This window comes from Muntiacus reevesi, chromosome 19 (assembly GCF_963930625.1).
Source record: "Muntiacus reevesi chromosome 19, mMunRee1.1, whole genome shotgun sequence".
Classification (NCBI taxonomy): domain Eukaryota; kingdom Metazoa; phylum Chordata; class Mammalia; order Artiodactyla; family Cervidae; genus Muntiacus; species Muntiacus reevesi.
The window spans coordinates 12432575-12457327 of record NC_089267.1 but is presented as its reverse complement, the minus strand read 5'-3'; the positions used below and the strand labels follow the sequence as shown (position 1 = coordinate 12457327).

Below are 24753 nucleotides of genomic sequence, written 5' to 3'. Positions count from 1 at the left end.
GAGAACTATAAAAAAAAAAAAGAATGCAGTATCAATAGTTGACTGGTAATTAGTATATGTACTCAATTGCCTTCATTTATTTTTCATTAATATTTTTTAAATTCTGTACTGAGAGACTTTAGAATCTTAAAAAAAAAAATAGAATCTTTTTTCTTGGCATTTTCATACCAAAACAAAAAAAAAAAAGCATTTTCTTTTTGAATCAAAATTAAAAGAAATGTGAATAGAGTTTGAAAATAATTCTTTTGTTATATAGAACCTCTTTTTTAATGGTTTTTTCCTTGAAAAATCAGCATACTACATTCATGAAACAGCCTTTGTTCAAAATAAAGCTTGATTTGAGATGCATTGTATTTAAAATTATAATTCATTAATTAAAAAATTTAAAGATCTGATCATTTGCTTTATTATAGAAGTTTAGTTTTGTTAGTTATAATCACTTGTACTTTTTCCTTATTTTTTCCTAATGTCCCTATTTCTTACAACTCAGTGAGGTTGAAGCAGTATGTGTTAGCCTATTTTGAATATTGCCATTTTGGAATCAATTTTTAAAATAAATGAATACAAGGAACTATATCCTTGAACAGAATGCTTAATAACTATGGAAGACAGCCACGGACGTATATATGTGGTATAAAATGTTGAAGATTTTAGCAGTTTTAGGTTGTCCGGGGAGTTTTTACCACTGGAATTTTAAGTGGAAAAATTCAGTAACTAGTGATTGTTGGTCTTAGCCCAGCTGAGGACAAGGCCAAGATCAGAAAATTCTCTTTTCTATTTGCTACAGTTCATTCATGTGTAAGGTTCTGCCACAAACAACAATAGATGTGGTCCCACTCTGCAGAATTCTTTTTGTTTTTAGTATCTCTTATTTAATTAATTTATTTATTTATTTGGCTGAACTGGGTCTTAGTTGCAGCATGTGAACTGTTAGTTGTGGCATGTGGGATCTAGTTCCCTGACCAGTGATTGAACCCTGGGCCCCTTGCATTGGGAGCTGGAGTCTTAGCCACTTGGACCACCAAGGAAGTCCCCCACTATGCAGAATTCTAAGTGGAAGAAATTTAAAGAGGAAATTACTCAATAACAGAAAAAAGCAAAAATATTCAGCCGTAGAAGTGGAACTGGAAGCATGCAACATCTGAAAATAGATCACAGACTGTGGAAAAATTTCAGTCTTTTTTTAAGCACACTTAAATTTAAAATATTAGCAAATTTTGCTGATCTATTCCATTAATAATGCTTAGATAAAATTATTACCAGATTTATTAGATAGAATGTATTTATTAGTTGGATGGGATTTATTTATTAGACAAATAGACTTTATTTATTAGATAAAATTATTACCAGGATGGGGTGGACATATATACCTATGGCTGATTCATGTTGAACCATCACAGTATTGTAATTATCCTCCAGTTAAAATAAATTAATTTTTAAAAAAATAAAAAATATTTCTCAAAAGCTTAAAGAGAGTTAATAGTAATAATAAAGTCAACAACTGCAGCAACAGAGAAGAAAGAAACAAAAATCCAGAACCAACTACAGAACAAATCAAAATATAAGATTATTGTTTTTCCAGGAAAAACAATTATTACCAGATTTTAATATCAGTGATAAAATATCTTTCTACCTTTTTGGTGTTTGTAAATCTCTAACAGGTGTACCCATCTCTCTCAGACTAAAAAGTTTTCTTTTTTTAACTTTTTACTTTGTATCGGGGTATAACCAGTTAACAGACAATCTTGTGATAGTTGTAGGTGAACAGCAAAGGAATTCAGCCAAACATACATGTATCTATTCTCCCGCAAGCTTCCCTTTTATCCAGACTACCACATAAGGTTGAGCAGAGTTCCCTGTGCTATCCTTGTTGGTTACCCATTTTAACTACAGCAGCGTGTACACAGCCATCCCAAACTCCCTAACTGTCCCTTACACCCACCTTCCCCTCCCCCAGCAACCATCAGTTCATTCTCTATGTCTGTGTCTGTTTCTGAAAAACCTTTGTTTTTATCAGAATTGAATCATTTAGGCTTGGCACCTCAGGTTGTGCTTAAAGGAAAAATGAACAGAAGAAAGAAATATTTTTTTTGAGTATGCTTTCTTCATTTTACAGAATGGGTGATTTCCTGAAAAGCAGTCACATTAAAACGAATAACACATTTCCATGAGACATTCTGTTTCATGTCTCATGGTTTTTTCGTTTTGTTTAGGAAGTGTTGTAAAGAAAGAGGGGAAAAAATAGAGCTCTCTCTAGCACCCACCACCTTTGTCCTCTGCTCAAAGCATGTGCGAGTGCTCCAGGCACTGTTTTTTTAAAACTGCATCTTCTTTATGTTGCGTACTTTAATTTCAGAACAAAATAAATAAAAACCCCCAACATTCAAACCCCATGTCAGACATGGAAAGGAAGAGAGCTTGAGGTCCTTGTGACCTGCCTTAGACAGAAGGACAGAAATCAAACCACTGGACGTCAGCCGAGGGAGCTGGTGGGTCAGGGCCACTGGGGCCACTGCCAGGGGAGCCACGGAGACCCGATACCGAGGAGACAAAGTCTGATGAGAAACTCCTCATCTACTTCTTCCATGCATCCCCATCGCCCTGGACGGGGGTCAGGGGGCACCAGCAGCCCTGGGCTCCTCTTCTGTCACTTCACCTTCATCAGTGCCCAGCACTGATGCAGTTGGAGTAGGTCTGGGCATCCTCAAGCGAGAAGCCGGAAGAGAGCAGTTTCTAACAGCATCTGGATGGCGCTCACTTTAAAATAATTCATTAAGCTGTACATTTGACTTATGTGATTTTCTCTGAATTTTATTTTATAATTAAAAAATGTTTTCAAAATAAATAAAGACTGTCCCGCGGGAGAAAGCCCTAGGCTAATAGGAAGACATCCTCTCTCACTGAAGCTAGAGCCCAAATCCCAAAATAGCATTCAAGATCACCCTAAACAGACTAGACCATGGGGAGTCTAGTTCTAGACTCTGGTTCCCTGTGAGACAGGCTCTCTGGGACTGCATTGAACTGAATCCCATAATCCTAAAAACCAAACTTATTTACTATATTATATAAAAATTAGCAGAATACTGCTGTGTATTTGCTTTCATGTGGTGGTAGGGGTATGTCTGTATGTGTGTGTGTATGTGTTATTTTGGTTCTTCTTCCCTCCATAATTAATCCTGGATCTTCTTATTCCTTCCAGAATGGGTTTTTATCTGCAGTCCCTTATTTAGGCTGTTGGTTATGTATGATCCTATCTGGTCAAGCTGCTGACAATTTAAGGGCAAGATGGAGTTTTTCAACTCTATGGGTTCGAAGAGTTTTTACCCTTATAGGTAGGTAAAAATGAATCATGTTGTTTCGGTTTACAGTTATTTACTGTGCTTATGTTGAAAGACAAAGTAAAAGTGATAATATTAGTTATTTGTTCACATATCAAAACAATATATTTTAATGCATGTAGTACCTGTTCTGTATAAGATGGTTCTTTTTGAATGATGCATTTTGAGGATTAAGATTTATAATATCCTGTTATCTCTACCATACTCTTACAACTATTAAAAAAATGGCTTGCTTTGCTGAATATCTTCCCCAGAATTTTTATAAATCATTTTGTTTTCAACTCTAAGTTTGCAATGAAAATAAGAAAGTCTCCATCCCTTTTCTATTTTAAATTTCAATCAAAAATATATATTAGCATCATTATAGCAAATGAGGACCCATAAATCAAAGAACTCAAAGGAACCTTAAATAATCATATGTTTCAGACTCTGATTTCAGAGAAGTGAATTTTAAAATGATGTAAAACAACTAATAAGTTCCTTGGTTGCAGTATCAGCAAATACAACATTTCCATCATCACAGAGAGTTGCTGGATGGCCTTGCTATAGGCTCAGAAAACACAGCAGCTGCTCATTACATCCCTTCCTGTATTACTTTTATGTTACACTTAACTGTCTATAATAATCTCCACGTACCACTTTGAGTTGTCAAAACCTAGATGGAATATTTTCCTAACCTTATCTAACAGAGTTTATTGTTTAGTTTACCTTCTTTGGTTATGTGAATTTTGAATCATATTCTGTATCAACTGTTGCCTCTCTCTGGAACCATATGTTATAGTCATTCTCTTGCTCTTTTCTCAAACATCGTAGAACTTTAGCTGAGTCCTGGTCACATGTAAATTTAATAACATTGCATAAAGAGATTTTTTAACTTTTATAGTAGTTGCATTAATCCTGTATATTTTCCAGCACTTTTTATTTCAGTTCAGTTCAGTTCAGTCACTCAGTCAGTCGTGTCTGACTCTTTGCAACCCCATGGACTGCAGCACGCCAGGCCTCCCTGTCCATCATCAACTCCCGGAGCTTGCTCTAACTCATGTCCATTGAGTCGGTGATGCCATCCAACCATCTCATCCTCTGTTGTCCCCTTCTCCTCCCGCCTTCAATCGTTCCCAGCATCAGGGTCTTTTCAAATGAGTCAGTTCTTTGCATGAGGTGACCAAAGTATTGGAGTTTCAGCTTCAACATCAGTCCTTGCAATGACTATTCAGGACTGACTTCCTTTATTTGTGAAACTATAGTTGAAGCTGAGTCTTCCAGGCAGTACCATGTTTCTACAGTAGGTGGCAGTAATATCAAATCTCAGATTTATACTATATTAAAGAGCAAGCAAATACTAATGCTGGGGCTTCTTCCTTTTTTTCTTTCTATAACGTTTTAACTCCAGGGATGATTGGACCTGCGGTATTCCTGGTTGCCGCAGGATTTATAGGCTGCGATTATTCCTTGGCTGTTGCATTCCTAACCATATCAACAACACTGGGAGGCTTTTGCTCTTCTGGATTTAGCATCAACCATCTGGACATTGCACCTTCGTGAGTACTGATTTAAGATTGGTTCAGATTAGCTTTAAGTTATTATTTAAATTACTAATCATTATTTAATCATTACTAATCATTAATTGTAGTGAATTATACATAACATAAACTTTATTATTGATACCATTTTTAAATATTTTAAAAGTTCTAATGTATTTTTTTTATTTATTTATTTTTGAACTTTTAGTTTTGTACTGGGATACAGCCAATTAAAAATGTCATGAAAGTTTCAGGCTAACAGCAAAGGGACTCAGCCAAACATATACATGTATCCATTCTCCCCCAACCCCCCTCCTACCCAGGCTTCCAAATAACATTGAACAGAGTTCCTTGTGCTACAGAGTAGGTCCTTTTTGGTTAACCATTTTAAATATGGCAGAGTGTACATGTCCATCCCAAATTTCCTAATTGTTCCTTCATTAAGTACATCCATTCACATTGTCGTGCAACCATCAACATGATCCATTCAAGAACTCTTGTTTTCTCTTATTTTTTAAAAATGCTTATTTCTTTTCTTAGCATGCTGGTTCTTCATTGCTGCTCAGGCCTTGTTCTAGTTGAGGAGAGCAAGTTCTGCGCTCTAGTTGCAGTGTGCTGGCTTCTCATTGCCTTGGCTTTGCTTGTGGATCAAGGGCATTAGGGTACGGGCTGGCTCAGGAGTTGTGCACACGGGCTCAGATGCTCCGAGGCACATGGACCAGGAATCAAACCACGTCTCCTGCACTGGCAGGCAGATTCTTTACCACAGAACCACCAGGGAAGCACGTTCCAGAACTCTTTTTTTATCTTTCCAAGCTGAAACCCTGGACCCATTAAACACTAACTCCCATTCTTCCTCCCTCACCCCTACCCCCTGGCAACTGCCCTTCTACTATTTTCTTGTGTCTGTGAATTTGTCTGCCCTAAGACTGACTTAAATCCTTAAACGAGGTTTCAGGTTACATAATAATTAAAGCCTGAAGTTGTTTTTAAATTTAAACATTTAACTATCACCACCTCTGTAAAAACATTACATACACCACCCAGCTAGAATAGGACCTCAGTGAAGGCAGAGTTCTTAAGAGTCTTAATGTTCTCAGGGCTCACCATGGAGCTTGGCCCATGGCGAGCATTTAATTGGATGGATGAATGCCCAAGGCCAGACCGAGTTGTTTGTCCAATTATGATCTTACCTATGTGCAAATATATTTGTTTAGTACTTGATAGCATATAAGCCATCTTCACAAACATTATCTTGTTTGATCCTTAAAGCATTCCTTTGAGAAAGGCATTCTTGACCTAGTTTATGACTGAGAAAACTCAGATTCAGAGAAGTCAAGTGACTCATCTTGTATCACCCAGCCAATAAATGATAGAGCCAAAACTTCCCCTAGGATCCTACTTTTAAGCCCAGAATTCTTTCAATAGCTATTTCTCTGGAAATATTCTTTGGGCCACATTCTAGAATTCTTTTGTGCCAGTTGACACAAGGTAGAGGGGACTGTGTGAATATTTTAACCCAGAGGATTTGGTGCACTTAATTTTTTTTAAATAATGAATATGAATTTATTTTTAGGGAAAAGACAAGTAGTCTCCTACCCCCTTTCCCCAACTTTTCACACCTAGACTACCTCAGAATCTTCCTATTCCTATTAATCCTCAGTCTCCCATCTCTTCAATAAATACTTCTAGATAAGCACCAATAAACTGATACTCATAGAACTTGCGTGGACCTTTTAAATCATTCTAATCCAGTCTCTTTTTGTGTATAAGAAGTTCAAGAAGGTCCCACAGGATCAGAGCCTATGTATGCCTGGCTCCAGGCAGAGTCCTGTCTGCTATTTCACAATGCCTTCTACTGGGACACATTCTCAGCCTCCAGTCCATTTCCTTTCCTCCCCATCCATATGAACCCTTCCCAGCTCACATCCCAGTTCTTCATTAAGCCTTTCCAGACACTTGTGCTTTTTTTCTCTTCCTTTTCTCCATTTATAATTTTATGCTGGATACCATAGCTTAATTTGTAATTACTTCTGAATGTAACTCTTCTCTTCCTTCTCTCCCCAATCTGCTTGGGAGCTTCCTCAAACTGAGACATCTTATATATCCATATCACAACTTCTACACAAGGAGAAGCACCCCCAGTCCATACTTGTTGAGTGGTTGACTTATCTGATCATACTAAAAAAAAATCGGAGCTTCCATCTGCATACCCTTAACAGTGGGGAACCAAGGAAAGAAAATGAATAACACTTGGGTACTGGGCCAAGAAACGATTTGAAACAAAAGATAGCCAAGCAAAAGCTCTGGTGCTGTCAGCTCTGGGAGTTCAGAGCCCAAGTCTGTCCTGTTAACCCCCGGCCTGGTACTGTGCGGGGCCATCAGCAGTGCTGTCAATCAATTATATGCATGGAAGAAGGAAAACAGATTTTCTTTTTTTGTTATTTTATTTTATTTATTTTTGGCTGTGCTGGGTCTTTGTTGCCATGTGGGCTTTCCTCAAGTTGTGGCGAGCGGGGCCTACTCTAGTTGCGATGTGCAGGCTTCTCGTGATGGATTCTCTTGCTGCGGAACAAAGCTCTTGGGCACATGGGCTTCAGTAGCTGCAGCTCCTGGGCTTTACAGCACAAGAATAACAGTTGGGGTGCACGGCCCTAGTTGCTCCCCGGTATTGGGATCTTCCAGGACCAGGGATCAAACTGGTATCTCCTGCGTTGGCAGGCAGATTCTTTACCACTGAGCCACCAGGGAAGCCTGGAAAATAAATTTTCATATTCAGTGTCATGTCAAAATTCTTTCTAAAAAACTATTTGTGTATTGACCTTACTGTGTGTCAGTCAACACTTTGCTTTGATGCTCTTTCTTATGAGAAACAGGGGAAGAGTTTTGTGAACTTTACAAGCTAGAAAATGTTAAGTATACATATTGTTGAGTTTAGAACTAAAGGAGTTTTAGAATTCCCCAGTGGTCCAGTGGTTAAGGCTCCTCACTTCTAGTGCAGGGTGCACAAGTTCAGTCCCTGGTAAGGGAACTAATAATAAGGTCCAACATGCCATGCAGCACAACCAAAAAAAACCTCTTTTAATTAAAAAAAAAAACTAAAGGAGCTTAACATAGTGAGGAAAGAGAAGAAGAATACTTGAAAAGTAAATTAACCTCAAGAAAACCTTGTTAAATATAGTGACAGTTTGAAAGATCGGATATAAACATAACAAATAAGAGCCCACTGACGTGGAAGGAGGGAAGGTTTAAGAAGCCATTTCAGCAGGAGGGCCTACGCGGGGGCCCGAAGGCCTAAACACGTCTCTGCCCGGGGCTTGAAGTGGACATGGTATTTACAAAGTAGACTAAGTCTCGTTACAGAAAAGGATTCAAGGAGTAGCAATAATTAAAGGACTGAAATATGTTCCCGTATGCATTGATTAGAAAAGGAATCTGGAAAGGATTTCCCTGGAAGTAAGTTAAACGAGTGACATTGTTGGTTTTTTTTTTTTTTTTTGGCATTGTTTTTATAAACAGTGTAGACACTACAATGTATAGTCTATACATGTAGTATATATAGTGTATAGTTCATACATGCAGTGTATACAGTGCATAGTTCGTACATACAGTGTATAGTTTTATCATAGAAAGTTAGAACTAGGAAAGATTTAGAGTATTCTTATCTATGCAGACTGTGGTCCATGGACCACAGGCATCATTACATGAGAGCTTGTGCAAAATGCAGATTCTCAGGCATCTCTCCAGACTTAGTGAACCAGAATCTGCATCTTTCGATCCTCAGGGATCTAAAGGATCCTGTATATCCCTTGTACTTTCAAGCATGAGTCCCAGGGCTGGCCCAGTCCTCTAGTGCAAACAACAAATGTCTGTATAATATCAGTTGTACATTCAACCAATCTCCACATGGCAGTATAGAAAATAAAACCCAGCTCCTGCTCACAAGGCAATCAGTCTAGTTCGGGAAAGAATAGTAAAAAATAATTGTAATAAGTTATGATGACAATTCATTCTTTCAACAAATACTTAAAACATGCCTACCTTCCAAGTGTCAGCCAAAACAGCCCAGCCCTGGCCCATGGAACTCTTAGTCTAGGGTGGTAGACGTGAAAGAAACGAATAAAAACTAACTTTTTGAAGAGAAAGTAAGAGAATATAATGGGGGTATAAGGCAGATCAGGGAGCAAGGGAAGGTCTCTCTGAGGAAGTGATATTTGTTTAAGCTAAAGCCTCAAGGATAAGCAAGAAGTTGGGCAAAACGGAAGTAGTGTTCTTGACAGAAGAATTTACATGACAGGAAGAGGAAATTGGTGTGTGTCTCAGTCTGCTTGGGCTGCCGGAATAAAACACACAGACTGAGTACCTGAAACAACAAATTTCCTCACAGTTCTAGAGGCTAGAATCCCCATATTAAGGTGCCGACACCTTGGTTTCTGGTGAGGACACTTCCTGGTTTGCAGAAGGGTCAGCTCCTTGCTCTGTGCTCGCACGGCCTTTCCCTGGGTACATGTGCATGGGTGTGTGCAGAGAGGGAGCTCTGACGTCTCTCACTCTTCTTATAAGGGCATCAGCCTTGTCAGATTAGAGTCCCACCCCTTATGATCTCATTTAACCTCTATCACTTCGTAAAGAGCCTGTCTCCAAATGCAGTCACATTGAGGGTCAAGACTTCAACATATGAATTTTGAAAGCACATAGACATTCAGTCCAAAACTCTATTTCACTTAACTGAGAGGTCACTTGTGGCTGAGATGCAGGGAAGAAAGCCACTGGTGAGTAAGTAGGGGCCTATAGTAAGTATTTTAAGTTGTATCCAAAGCAAGTAGGAAGTGACCTTCTCTGGTCACTTTTAAGGTCACTCTTGTGTGAACAAATACAAGCAGAGAAAACCAATTAGGAGGCTATTGCAGTATCCCAGATAGGAGGTGGTGATGGCCTGGAATGGAGATAGGAGATGTAAAGAGGTAGATAGAGTTGAGATCTTTGTAAATACAATAGAAGTGACTTGACAATAGATGAGACCTGAAGAGTAAAGAAGATACCCATGATGATGCGTGCACGCTCAGTCGCTTCAGTCGTGTCCAACTCTTTGTGACCCTATGGACTGTAGCCTGCCAGGCTCCTCTGTCCATGGAATTCTCCAGGCAGGAATACCACTGGAGTGGGTTGCAATGCCTGCCTCCAGGGGATATTCCCAACCCAGAGATAGAACCCACTTCTGCATCTGCTGCACTGGCAGGCAGATAGATTCTTTACCCACTGAACCACCTGCTGTTGTTGTTCGGTCGCTCAGCCGTGTCTGACTCTTTGAGACCCCATGCCCTGCAGCAAACCAGGCTTCCCTGTTCTTCACTATCTCTCGGAGCTTGCTGAAACTCATGTCCATTGAGTTGGTGATGCCATCCAACCATCTCATCCTCTGTCATCCCCTTCTCCTCCTACCTTCAATCTTTCCCAGCATCAGGGTCTTTTCTAATGAGTCAGCTCTTCACATGAGGTGGCCAAAGTATTGGAGCTTCAGCTTCAGCATCAGTCCTTCCAATAAATACTCAGGACTGGTTTCCTTTAGGATTGACTGGTTTGATCTCCTTGCAGTCCAAGGGACTCTCAAGAGTCTTCTCCAACACCACAGTTCAAAAACATCAATTCTTTGGTGCTTTATGTCCAAGTCTTTATGATTCAACTCTCACATCTATACATGACTACTGGAAAAACCATAGCTTTGACTACACAGACTTTTGTTGGCAGAATAATATCTCTGCTTTATAATATGCTGTCTGTGTTTGGCGTAGCTTTTCTTTCAAAGAGCAAGTGTCTTTTAATTTCATGGCTGCAGTGATTTTGGTGCCCAAGACAATAAAGTCTGTCACTGTTTCCATTGTTTCCCCATCTATTTGCCATGAAGTGATGGGACCAGATGCCATGATCTTTGTTTTTTGAATGTTGGCTTTAAGTCAACTTTTTCACTTTACTCTTTCACTTTCATCAAGAGGCTCTTTAGTTCCTCTTTGCTTTCTGCCATAAGGGTGGTATCATCTGCATATCTGAGGTTATTGATATTTCTTCCAGCAATCTTGATTCCAACTTGTGCTTCATCCAGTCTGGCATTTCTCATGATGTACTTTGCATATAAGTTAAATAAGCAGGGTGACAGTATACAGCCTTGACGTGCTCCTGAACCACCTGGGAAGCCCCATTATTCACGTGACTAGGTTGTATTACATTTTTGACCCTAGTCTTTCTCATTAAGTAAACTGTGAGCTCCTTGAGAACAAGAACTATGTTTAATTCATTACTGGACATGAGAGTCCTCTGTAGTGGTGGACACAAATGACATGCTTAAGAATTTTTTGTTAAATGGGCCACCACAGTGAGAAGCCCATGAACTGCAATGAAGAATATCCCCTGTTTGCCACAGCCGGAGAAATGCCACGCAGCAGTGAAAACCCAGCTCAGTCATAAATAAATAAATAAATAAATTCAAGAATTTTTTGTTAAATGAATGGATGGATGGGTGGGTGACAGCAATAATTGGTGTTTACTATTAAAATGACTTGAACTGTTGGATCTCCTTCGTGCATTGTAATTATAATTGGTTAGAAACTGTGATAAGAATTGACTATGTTCCAAGGAAAACATTGGGGTGAGTGATGTATTTCTTACACAATTGAGGAGTATCTTCATAATCAACAATTATAGTTTATCCTTTTCCCTCTTACTCTGTGAATAGTCAATAAATTGTGGGAAAATAAGACATAATTTTTAAAAATGTATTCAACAGATTATTTATTGAGCATCTACTGTCCAAAGTGGTATGTGTCCTGGGCACACCCAGACTCTATTCTCAAGGAGGTTAAAATAATAAACTATAGTTTATTTTTTTTTAATTTGTGTTGGAGTACAGTTGATTTACAATGTTGTATTAGTTGGACAGCAAAGTGAATCAATTTGCTGTATATGTATATGAATCTATTATACATATCCATATATCCTCTCTTTTTTAGATTATTTTCCCATGTAGGTCATTATACAGTATTGAGTAGAGTTCTCCGTGCTATATAGTACGACCTTACTAGTTATTTTCTTTATATATAGTAGTATATATGTCAGTCCCAGTCTCCCAGTTTATCCTTCTCCTTTCTCCTCCCGGTAACAATAAGTCTCTTTTCTACATCTGTGACTCTATTTCTGTTTTGTAAGTAAGTCCATTTGTACTGTTTTTTTAGATTCCACGTGTGTTATCATATGATATTTGTCTTTCTCTGACGTATTTCACTCAGTATGACAGTCTCTATGCCCATCCATGTTGCTGCAAATGGCATTCTTTCTTTTTTATGGTTGAGTAATATTCTGTTATACATATGTACATCTTCTTTATCCATTCCTCTGTTGCGGGATATTTTATATATCTGTAACAATGCCTTATTGAAAACAGTCATCACTGAATTCAGTCTGTAGGAAAAATCAGTTTTCTCATGCTTAATTTTTTGCTACAAGCCCCAGCATTATAGATTATAACATTCCAATGTTAAGTACTGATTTGGAACCAGACAAATTGAGTAACATTTTATAGTCTTTCTTTCTTTCTTATCTATAGAGTAAAGATAACCTTCCTCTTGGGGTTCATTTTACTGTTAAAGTAGGATAAGATATAAAAAAAACTACTTAGAATCCTGCTTGGCATAAGGTTTTTCAATAGGCAATCAGTCCTGTTAGCATGTAAATATATGTGACATGGTATTTTGTAAGCCTTTTCTTCTGTGGACTAAAATAGATATTTTCTATGGATAATTTTGTTACTCAGATTTCAGAGGATTTGAATAGATTTTTAACTGTTAATCCCACAGAATTCTAAGACTCCAATAGCACAGAATCCAGACTGAGTCCATACAGCAATTTTTTCCCCCAGGCTCTCATCAATCTTTCATGGCCTTTCCTTGCCCAGTGTAATATAAGTACTTGAATGAGCTTCTTGGTGCTGACATTTAGAATTTCACAACATTCATCTGCACTTAATATCTGTCACTGAAAAGGCCTGGCAGCATTGCAGTCAGTTCCTCCTACTGCCAAGGTGTTAATGCTTTTAAAAAAAAAAAAAAAAAAAGGACAAGTTCTGCCAAGCTTGGTTAATTTAAGATCTGCTCCCTGAAAGGCTTAAGCCAAAAAGTTCTGAGCTCTTTCGTTTTGTTGTTGTGCACTGTGTACATCGATTTTCAGCATAAATATTTGTGATATTTATAGATAACTGATTTGGGTTCAGCAGGATATTTTATTTAGGCACTGTGTTGATCGACTCAGGATGCCATAAAAATACTACATGGCTGAGTAGCTTAAAAAACAGAAATTGATCTCGCAGTTCTGTAGGCTAGAAGTCCGAGATCAGGGTGCCTGCTGGGTTGCGTTCTGGTGAGGGCTCCCCTCCTGATTTGCAAACAGTCACCTTCTCACTATGTCCTCACATGGCCTCTCCTCTATAGGAGCTCTCAGAAACAGAGAGAGCAATCTGCCTTTCGTCCTCTCCTCGTAAGGCCACCAACCCTATTAGGTTGGGAGTCTATCTTTATGACCTCATTTAACCTCAGTTACTTCTTAAAAGCCCTGTCTCCAGATACAGTCACATTGGAAGTGGGGGTTGGGGGAGGACATGATTCTGTCCATAGCAGGCGCTTTTCCATGTCTAACATGGGGCGAGGAATTTCAGGTCAGCAGTCTGCAGCCGAGGCACTGAGGATCCTAAACCTGACAAAAACAGGATCATCCCACAGTAAGACTATACGGCCTAATAAATGCCAAGCTTCTTTAATTTTGACCACAATTTTATTTTATAATATCACTGATTATCTCATTAAAAAGCTCTAATTGGCCTTTGTATGTAACTTGGTGGCTTTTGGGCTTCCCTGGTAGCTCAGCTGGTAAAGAATTCACCTGCGATGCAGGAGACCCCGGTTCGATTCCTGGGTGGGAAAGATCCTCTGGAGAAGGGATAGGCTACCCACTCCAGTATTTGTGGGCTTCCCTGGTAGCTCAGATGGTAAAGAATCCACCTGCAATGAGGGAGACTTGGGTTTGATCCCTGGGTTAGGAAGATCCCTGGAGAAAGGCATGTCAACCTACTCCAGTATTCTTACCTGGAGAATCCCCATGGACGGAGGCAGCTGGCGGGCTACAGTCCATGAGGTCGCAAAGGGTCGGACACGACTGAGCGATTAAGCACACAGCACAGGTGACTTTTATAAAAAATAACTTAATTTATTCGATTAACTAATTTTTAACTCTACCACCAGCATTGAGTTTTCATGCTAAAAGTATCAAACCTAAATCTAATGAATCCTCTAGGATCTCAAGTCTGTAGTCTGCCAGGACCCTATGGACTATAGTCTGCCAGGCTCCTCTGTCCATGGAATTCTCCAGCAAGAATACTGGAGTGGGTTGCCATTCCATTCTCCAGGAAATCTTTCTCACCCAGGGATTGAACCTGGGTCTCCTGCACTCAACTACCGTCTGAGCCACCAAAGAAGCCCATAGATACTAGTGTACAGGAAATACAGGGGACATAAAGTGAAAGTGAAGTGGCTCAGTCGTGTCTGATTCTTTGCGACCCCATGGACTGTAGCCTTCCACGCTCCTCCGTCCATGGAATTTTCCAAGCAAAAGTACTGGAGTGGATTGCCTTTTCCTTCTCCAGAGGATCTTCTCAACCCAGGGATCAAACCCGGGTCTCCCGCATTGCAGGCAGACGCTTTACCATCTGAGCCACATAGGACTATATCAAATGATGCCTCAGTCTACAAAATTTAGAATGTAGGGCCGGTTACAAGACAAAATTCCAAGTTATTCAATTAATACACACAACTTAGAATACTGTTCAGCAACCCTAGCATGTAATCCAAAATGTTGCTTACTGTATAATCCTTTGGAATCAAGTCCCAGGAGAAGGTACTTTGTCCCTTTGTCTCCAGGGGACAAAGCTTCAGCAGCCAGTGCAGCCAGAGCCTCATGGGACCAGGCATGGGACCTGAACAACTTTGGGTCACACACCATTTCTCTGGTCAGCATATATTGAATGAGCATATATGTTGCACTGGAAATAATAAAGGAGAATAAAATGTGAGTTTTCAGGGAGACTATGTGGTCAAAATTAGCAAACTTGAATTAGAGGATGATTCCCTCCTAAAACATGAAGTACCAGTTTTGAGGACAATAAAGATTCTGAAAAGAATCTTTATCAATAGGCATTTTTGTCATACACACACAGTATTTATAAACTCAGTTTGTCTATTTCTGGGACAATATGCAGGGATTTAGCTACAGGAAGATATGTAATAAGTTCAACAAATAAGTTGTGAAACTGTGCTTGATATCTCATTTCTACAATAATATATTGTTATATTATTAGATATATTAAAATATATACAGGAAAAAATTAGGATATTTACCAAAATGTTACTGTTGATTATCTCTACATAGAAGGATTATAATTTTACTTTCTTCATAGTATTTTCTTATTTTAAATTTTTAACAATGACATAAATTTTGTAATCGGGAAATAAATTCTTTTTTTAACTTAAAAAATTTTAAGATACATGAAGCTTCCTATCTAGATACCATCTTGTATGAAAATCATATCTCGGCACGTCTCCATTTCACTGTAAAAGGGATCATTTCAGTGGCCATGTTCCTCTATATGATGTTAGAACTATTGAAATACAAGGTTTTCAGCAGCTAACTATTTAGTCCTATTCCAGTAAGACATTGCATTTAGACATAAAATTTCACAAGAACACAGCATGGGAATGTAGCTATCTATGGACAGAAGCTACTTAAATGTGTAACACAGGGAATTGCCTGGTGGTTCAGTGGTTAAGACTCTGCACTTCCATTGCAGGGGGTACAGACAAGTTCAATTCCCACCCTCCCAAAAAAAAAAATGTGTAACACATTAATAAACCTCTATGAAAATGTTTCTACAGGTATGCTGGTATTCTCCTGGGCATCACAAATACCTTTGCCACTATTCCTGGAATGATCGGGCCCATCATTGCTAGAAGTCTGACTCCTGAGGTAAGTAGATAACTTACTTATAAACCAAAAAGGTCTAAACAGTTTATATGAAGCTGCACATCTATATCAAAGTTGAGTATATTTAATAAGGGTAAAATGCTGAATGCCTATTCTTGTGCAGTTATTTACAGCAATGAAAAGCTAAATGCCTTAGTAGGTGGGAAAGTATATTTCAAAGAACATTCTGAATTTTAGACAGAACAATAGAACAAAGTTAAATGAAGATCTTGTAACTGAAACTGCGCAAGGCCTTAAAAGTTGTGATATTATAGCAGATACATGACTTGTATCTTTGGTTTGAACAAATAAATTTGTCAGTGTAGAATTATTCAAGAAGTGGAACCACAAAAATATCAGGAAATCATGTGCGAATGAACAAAAACAGTTGAAATTATCAAGAACATTTAGAAGAACAAGATTTACGAAGATGTATAGATGTCTTTGGACTTCCCTGGTGACTCAGTGGTACAGAATCCGCCTGCAGTGCAGGAGACACAGGTTCAATCCCCGAGTCGGGAAGATCCCCTGGAGGAGGGCGTGACAACTCACTCCAGTATTCTTGCCTGGAGAATCCCATGAACAGAGGAGCCTGGAAGGCTACATACAAGTCCATGGGGTCACAAAGAGTCAGACATAACTGAAGTGACTTAGCAGGCATGCATAGATGTCTTCACATATTCAAAAGATGATGATTTCTCTCAACAGTTCCACAAAAGCAGATAGAAGTTACGAGGAGATAAATAGCAAATTTTCTGTTTAAAGCTGTTACTGTGTGGAATGGGCTGCCCTGTGACATAGTGGACTTCCCTGGTGGAAATAAATAATCTACATGCAATGCAGAAAACACAGGTTCAGTGTGGGTTCAATCCCTGCCTTGGGAAGATGTCCTAGAGAAGGAAAATGGCAAGCCACTCCGGTATTCTTGCCTGGGAAAGCCCTTGGACAGAGGAGCCTGGTGTATTACAGTCCATCAGGTTGCAAGAATAAGACACAGGGCTTCCCTGGTGGCCCAGTGGTAAAGAGCCCACCTGCCAGTGCAGGAGACATGGGTTTGATCCCTGGTCTGGGACAGTCCCACATGCCTCAGAGCAACTAACCAGTGCACCACAGCTACTGAAGTCCATGCACCTAGAACCCATGCTCCACAACAAGAGAAGCCGCCACAACGAGAAGCCTGCATCTAGAGGGTAGCCCCCGCTCGCCACAACTAGAGAGAGCCCATACAGCAACAAAGACCCAGCAAGGCCAAAATAAATAAATAAACAAAAATTTTTAAAAAAAGAGAGAGTCAGACACGACTTAGCAACCTAACCAACACCACCGTGAATTAGTGAGCCCTGAAGTAGTCAAACGTATATTCAACTGGCACTTCTTTTTTTTTTTCTCTCTTCTATTTTATTTTTTATTTTTTAAATTTATTTATTTTAATTGGAGGCTAATTACTTTACAGTATTGTAGTGGTTTTTGCCATACATTGACAAGAATCAGCCATGGGTGTACATGTATTCCCCATCCTGAACCGCCCTCCCACCTCCGTCCAGGTCACCAGCCCTGAGCACCCTGTCTCATGCATCAAACCTGGACTGGCGATCTGTTTCACATATACATGTTTCAGTGCTATTCTCTCAAGTCATCCCACCCTTACCTTCTCCCACAGAGTCCAAAAGATTGTTCTGTACATCTGTGTCTCTTTTGCTTATCTCGCATACAGGGTTATTGTTACCATCTTTCTAAATTCCATATATACGTGTTAGTATACTGTATTGGTGTTTTTCTTTCTGACTTACTTCACTCTGTATAATAGGTTCCAGTTTCATCTACCTCATTAGAACTGATTCAAATGTATTCTTTTTAATGGCTGAGTAATATTCCGTTGTGTATATGTACTACAGTTTTCTTATCCATTTGTCTGCCAGTGGACATCTAGGTTGCTTCCATGTCCTGGCTATTATAAACAGTGCTGTGATGAACATTGGGGTGCACATGTCTCTTTCAGTTCTGGCTTCCTCAGTATGTATGCCCAGCAGTGGAATTGCTGGGTCATACAGCAGTTCTATTTCCAGTTTTTTAAGGAATCTCCACACTGTTCTCCATAGTAGATGTACTAGTTTGCATTCCCACTAACAGTGTAAGAGGGTTACCTTTTCTCCGCACCCTCTCCAGCATTTATTGTTTGTAGACTTTTGGATAGCAGCCATTCTGACCTGCGTGAGATGGTACCTCGTTGTGGTTTTGATTTGCATTTCTCTGACAATGAGTGATATTGAGCATCTTTTCATGTGTTTGTTAGCCAATCTGTATGTCTTCTTTGGAGAAATGTCTGTTTAGTTCTTTGGCCCATTTTTTGATTGGGTCGTTTATTTTTCTGGAATTGAGCTGCAGGAGTTGCTTGTATCTTTTTGAGATTAATTCTTTGTCATTTGCTTCGTTTGCTATTATTTTCTCCCATTCTGAAGGCTGTCTTTTCAGCTTGCTTACAGTTGCCTTCATTGCACAAAAACTTTTAAGTTTAATTAGGTCCCATTTGTTTGTTTTTGCTTTTATTTCCATTACTCTAGGAGGTGGGTCATAGAGGATCCTGTTGTGATTTATGTCATAGAGTGTTTTCCCTATGTTTTCCTCTAGGACTTTTATAGTTTCTGATCTTACATTTAGATCTTTAATCCATTTTGAGTTTATTTTTGTGTATGATGTTAGAAAGTGTTCTAGTTTCATTCTTTTACAAGTGGTTGACCAGTTTTCCCAGCACCACCTGTTAAAGAGATTGTCTTTTCTCCATTGCATATTCTTGCCTCTTTTGTAAAAGATAAAGTGTCCATAGGTGCGTGGATTTATCTCTGGGCTTTCTATTTTGTTCCATTGATCTATATTTCTGTCTTTGTGCCAGTACCATACTGTCTTGATGACTGTAGGTTTGTAGTATAGCCTGAAGTCAAGCAGGTTGATTCCTCCAGTTCCATTCTTCTTTCTCAAGATTGCTTTGGCTGCTATTCAAGGTTTTTTGTATTTCCATACAAATTGTGAAATTATTTATTCTAGTTATCTGAAAAATACCGTTGGTAGCTTGATAGGGATTGCATTATCTATAGATTGCTCTGGGTAGTATACTCATTTTCACTATATTGATTTTTCCAATCCATGAGCATGGTACATTTCTCCATCTACTTGTGTCCTCTTTGATTTCTTAAACCAGTGTTTTATAGTTTTCTATATATAGGTCTTTTGTTTCTTTAGGTAGATATATTCCTAATATTTTATTCTTTTCTTTGCAATGGTGAATGGAATTGCTTCCTTAATTTCTCTTTCTGTTTTCTCATTGTTATTGCATAGGAATGCAAGGGATTTCTCTGTGTTGATTTTATATCCTGCAACTTTACTATATTCATTGATCAGCTCTAGTAATTTTCTGGTGGAGTCTTTCATGTTTTCTATGTAGATGATCATGTCATCTGCAAACAGTGAGAGTTTTATTTCTTATTTTCCAATCTGGATTCCTTTTATTTCTTTTTCTGCTCTGATTGCTGTGACCAAAACTTCCAAAACTATGTTGAATAGTATTGGTGAGAGTGGGCACCCTTGTCTTGTTCCTGACATTGGGGGAAATGCTTTCAGTTTTTCACCATTGAGTGTAATGTTTGCTGTGGGTTTGTCATATATAGCTTTTATTATGTTGAGGTATGTTCCATCTATTCCTGCTTTCTGAAGGGTTTTTATCATAAATGGATGTTGAATCTTGTCAAAGGCTTTCTCTGCATCTATTGAGATAATCATATGGTTTTTATTTTTCAATTTGTTAATGTGGTGTATTACATTGATTGATTTGTGGATATTGAAGAATCCTTACACCCCTGGGATAAAGCCCACTTGGTCATGATGTATGATCTTTTTAATATGTTGTTGGATTCTGTTTGCTAGAATTTTGTTAAGGGTTTTTGCATCTATGTTCATCATGGATATTGGCCTGTAGTTTTCTTTTTTTGTGGCATCTTTGTCAGGTTTTGATATTAGGGTGACGATAGCCTCATAGAATGAGTTTGGAAGTTTACCTTCCTCTTCAATTTTCTGGAAGAGTTTGAGTAAGATAGGTGTTAGCTCTTCTCTAAATTTTTGGTAGAATTCAGCTGTGAAGTCATCTGGTCCTGGGCTTTTGTTTGCTGGAAGATTTCGGATTACAGTTTGGATTTCTGTGCTTGTGATGGGTCTGTTAAGATTTTCTATTTCTTCCTGGTTCAGTTTTGGAAAGTTATACTTTTCTAAGAATTTGTCCATTTCTTCCAAGTTGTCCGTTTTATTGACATATAGTTGCTGATAGTAGTCTCTTATGATCCTTTGTATTTCTGTGTTGTCTGTTGTGATTTCTCCATTTTCATTTGTAATTTTGTTGATTTGATTCTTCTCCCTTTGTTTATTGATGAGTTTGACTAATAGTTTGTCTATTTTATTTATCTTCTAAAGAACCAGCTTTTAGCTTTGTTGATTTATGCTATGGTCTCTTGTTTCTTTTGCATATTTCTGCCCTAATTTTTAAGATTTCTTTCCTTCTACTAATTCTGGGGTTCTTCATTTCTTCCTTTTCTAGTCGCTTTAGGTGTGAAAAGTGAAAGTGAAGTCGCTCAGTCGTGTCCGACTGTTTGTGACCCCATGGGCTGTAGCCTACCACGCTTCTCTGTCCATGGGATTTTCCAGGCAAGAGTACTGGAGTGGGTTGCCATTTCCTTCTCCAGGGGATCTTCCTGACGCAGGGATTGAACCCAGGTCTCCCTCATTGTAGGCAGACACTTTTACCATCTGAGCCACCAGGGAACCCAAGCTTACTCATGCTTAAAATACAGAAGCGGAAAGCTAACCAACATCCAGGTGGCAATTCAGACTAATTTCATCTTTGAGGAGACCTCATCACAGGTAGCATTAAGTAATGTTGTGATACCACTGTCACTTACCAAGAGAACACTCATTCCCCCTCCTTGAACTAAGAGGGTAATCACTAAAATATTAAACACCTTCACATGTACTACTCACACATATTTCAGAAAATTCAGCTCACTTCAGCCTATCATGTATGTTTTGTCTAAACTTAAAATTGCTTTAGGTGTAGAGTTAGGTTATTTATTTGACTTTTTTTTGTTTCTTGAGGTAAGCCTGTATTGCTATGAACTTTCCCCTTAACACTGCTTTTACAGTTTCCCATAGGTTTGGGGTTGTTTTGTTTTCATTTTCATTCTTTTCTATGCATATTTTGATTTCTTTTTTGATTTCTTCTGTGATTTGTTGGTTATTCAGAAGCGTGTTGCTTAGCTTCCATATGTTGGAATTTTTAATAGTTTTTTCCCTGTAATTGACATCTAACCTTACTGCATTGTGGTCAGAAAAGATGCTTGGAATGATTTCAATTTTTTTTTTAATTTACCAAGGCTAGATTTATGGCCCAGGATGTGATCTCTCCTGGAGAAGTTTACGTGTGCACTTGAGAAAAAGGTGAAATTCATTGTTTTGGGGTGAAATGTCCTATAGATATCAATTAGGTCTAGCTGGACCATTTAAAGTTTGTGTTTCCTTGTTAATTTTCTGTTTAGTTGATCTATCCATAGATGTGAGTGGAGTGTTAAAGTCTCCCACTTTTATTGTGTTGTTATTAATTTCCCCTTTCATTCTTGTTAGCATTTGCCTTACATATTGCAGTGCTCCTATGTTGGGTGCATATATATTTATAATTGTTATATCTTCTTCTTGGATTGATCCTTTGATCATCATGTAGTATCCTTTGTTTCTTTTCACAGCCTTTATTTTAAAGTATATTTTATCTGATATGAGTATTGCTACTCCTGCTTTCTTTTGGTCTCCGTTTGCGTGAAATATCTTTTTCCAGCCCTTCACTTTCAGTCTGTATGTGTCCCTTGTTTTGAGGTGGGTCTTATGTAGACAGCATATATAGGGGTCTTGTTTTTGTATCCATTCAGCCAGTCTTTGTCTTTTGGTTGGGGCATTCAACCCATTTACATTTAAGGTGATTATTGATAGGTATGGTCCCATTGCCATTTACTTTGTTGTTTTGGGTTCGCGTTTATACAACCTTTCTGTGTTTCCTGTCTAGAGAAGATCCTTTAGCATTTGTTGAAGAGCTGGTTTGGTGGTGCTGAATTCTCTCAGCTTTTGCTTGTCTGTAAAACTTTTGAATTATCCTTCATATCTGAATGAGATCCTTGCTGTGTACAGTAATCTGGGTTGTAGGTTATTCTCTTTCATTACTTTAAGTAAGTCCTGCCATTCCCTTCTGGCCTGAAGAGTTTCTATTGAAAGGTCAGCTATTATCCTTATGGGAATCCCCTTGTATGTTATTTGTTGTTTTTCCCTTACTACTTTAAATATTTGTTCTTTGTGTTTGATCTTTGTTCATTTGATTAATATATGTCTTAGGTGTTTTGCCTTGGATTTATCCTGTTTGGGACTCTCTGGGTTTCTTGGACTTGTGTGACTATTTCCTTCCCCATTTTGGGGAAGTTTTCAGCTATTATCTCAAGTATTTTCTCATGGCCTTTCTTTTTGTCTTCTTCTGGGACTCCTATGATTTGAATATTGGGGTGTTTCACGTTGTCCCAGAGGTTCCTGAGGTTGTCCTCATTTCTTTTAATTCGTTTTTCTTTTTTCCTCTCTGCTTCATTTATTTCTACCATTCTATCTTCTACCTCACTTATCCTATCCTCTGCCTCCGCTATTCTACTATTGCTTCCCTCCAGAGTGTTTTTGATCTCACATATTGCATTATTCATTATTGATTGACTCTTTTTTATTTCTTCTAGGTCCTTGTTAAACATTTCTTGCATCTTCTCAATCCTTGTCTCCAGGCTATTTATCTGTAACTCCATTTTGTTTTCAAGATTTTGGATCATTTTTACTATCATTATTCTGAATTCTTTTTCAGGTAGACTCCCTATCTCCTCCTCTTTGGTTTGGTTTGGTGGGCATTTATCATGTTCCTTTACCTGCTGAGTATTTCTCTGCCTTTTCATCTTGTTTAGATTGCAGTGTTTGGGGTGGCCTTTCTGTATTCTGGCAGTTTGTGGTTCCTCTTTATTGTGGAGGTTCCTCCCTGTGGGTGGGATTGGACAAGTGGCTTGTCAAGGTTTCCTGGTTAGGGAAACTTGTGTCAGTGTTCTGGTGAGTAAAGCTGGATTTCTTCTCTCTGGAGTGCAATGAAGTGTCCAGTAGTGAGTTTTGAGATGTCTGTGGGTTTGGTGTGACCTTGGGCAGCCTGTATATTGAAGCTCAGGGCTCTGTTCCTGCGTTGCTGGAGAATTTGCGTGGAATGTCTTGCTCTGGAACTTGTTGGCTCTTGGGTGGTGCTAGGCTTCAGTGTAGGTATGGAGGCTTTTGGATGAGTTCTTATCGATTAATGTTCCCTGGAGTCAGGAGTTCTCTGGTGTTCTCAGGTTTTGGACTTAAGCCTCCTGCCTCTGGTTTTCAGTCTTATTCTTACAGTAGCCTCAAGACTTCTCCATGCATACAGCACTGATGATAAAACATCTAGGTTAATGGTGAAAAGATTCTCCACAGTGAGGGACACCCAGAGAGGTTCACAGAGTTACATGGAGAAGAGAAGAGGGAGGAGGGAGATAGAGGTGACCAGGAGGAGAAGAGGGGGAATCAAAAGCGGAAAGAGCAATCTAGCAAGTAATCAGTTCCCTATGTCAACTGGCACTTCTTGAGTGCTTATTTATGTGACAGATACAAAGGATTTGAAGGCAAAATTGCAAATTCTACATTTGAGAAGCTCATTATTTGAAGGTTGTATGTAATAAAAAAAAAAATTGACAAAGGCAGAAAAAAATGTGTGCAGAGTGCTGTGGGCACAGAGAAGGGAACAGCCGGTTTGTGGGGATGGAGCCTGGAGGGGTGAGCCGGGGTGTGGGAGGGCCCCCGCCCCCTGCCAGTGTCCAGGCACTGCCCCGGAAACACTGTGGACCTGGGGCTGGTCTGCACTGAAGCCAAAAGGCCGCCTAAGGCCAGATCACTAAGCAGGGACTCTGAGTTATATAAGAAACCAAATTCAGCAACCTCAAAGGCCCTTTCAAACTCTGTTTTTCCTACTGTTTAAGAAAAATCTAAAGGACTAGTGAAATTAGATTCTTCAAGAGGCTTATTTAAATCTCTATAAATAGAGTTAATTTTCTGTCTCTGTGATGAAATTAACACTATCCAATCCTTAGGATTTTCAGACTATGCCTACAAATTGTCTTTTTACCAGAAATTCTGACTTCAGACGTGTGTTCACTGCAGGTGGCGCTGTCTACCATTTCTAATTCCTTACTCAAGTCAATCAGTGCCTCCTTGTTACGATTTTCTCTCACTTAATGGAAAGGAATGTTGGAACGTCTCAGCATGGTCAGGTCACAGATGTTTAGCCTCATCTTCCTGGAGCATTGTGGCAACACAAGAACCTAGGTCAGCACACTACCATGAGTAATTCCATACATTCTCAATAGCCCTTGGCACTTCTGCTGGGAAGATACAGACTCCTGAATTCAAGTCTTGAATGTTTGTAAAGTGGAAATGAACTGGATTTCAGATATGTTGTCTAAGCATTTGTTTAATATTATTAGAAGGCCATTCTTATAATTTACTATTTTATTTTTTTATACTTTTATTTATTTTTGGATGTGCTGGGTCTTCATGGCTGTGCGTGGGTTTTTGCTAGTTATGGCAGGCAGGAGCTACTCCTTATTGCGGTGTGTGGGCTTCTCATTACAGTGCTCTTACAGAGCATGGGCTCTCGGTGCAAGCTTCGGTAGTTGCAGCACCTGGGCTCAGCAGTTGCGGTTCCAGGGCTCTGGAGCTTA

At 39.0% G+C, this 24753-nt stretch overlaps 1 protein-coding gene across 5 annotated transcripts in view; it reads left to right on the top strand.

Annotated features, from left to right (window-relative positions):
• Nucleotides 1-24753, top strand: part of SLC17A5 (solute carrier family 17 member 5) — a 73405-nt gene that overhangs the window by 45365 nt on the left and 3287 nt on the right. For 4 of the 5 annotated variants that reach the window (XM_065911655.1, XM_065911653.1, XM_065911654.1 and 1 more), the window contains 3 exons: nucleotides 3200-3332; nucleotides 4729-4876; nucleotides 15829-15919. In XM_065911655.1, the coding sequence (XP_065767727.1) occupies nucleotides 3200-3332; nucleotides 4729-4876; nucleotides 15829-15919 (372 nt within the window). The remainder of the gene's footprint in view (nucleotides 1-3199; nucleotides 3333-4728; nucleotides 4877-15828; nucleotides 15920-24753) is intronic. The other variant, XM_065911656.1, reaches the window with a different exon arrangement.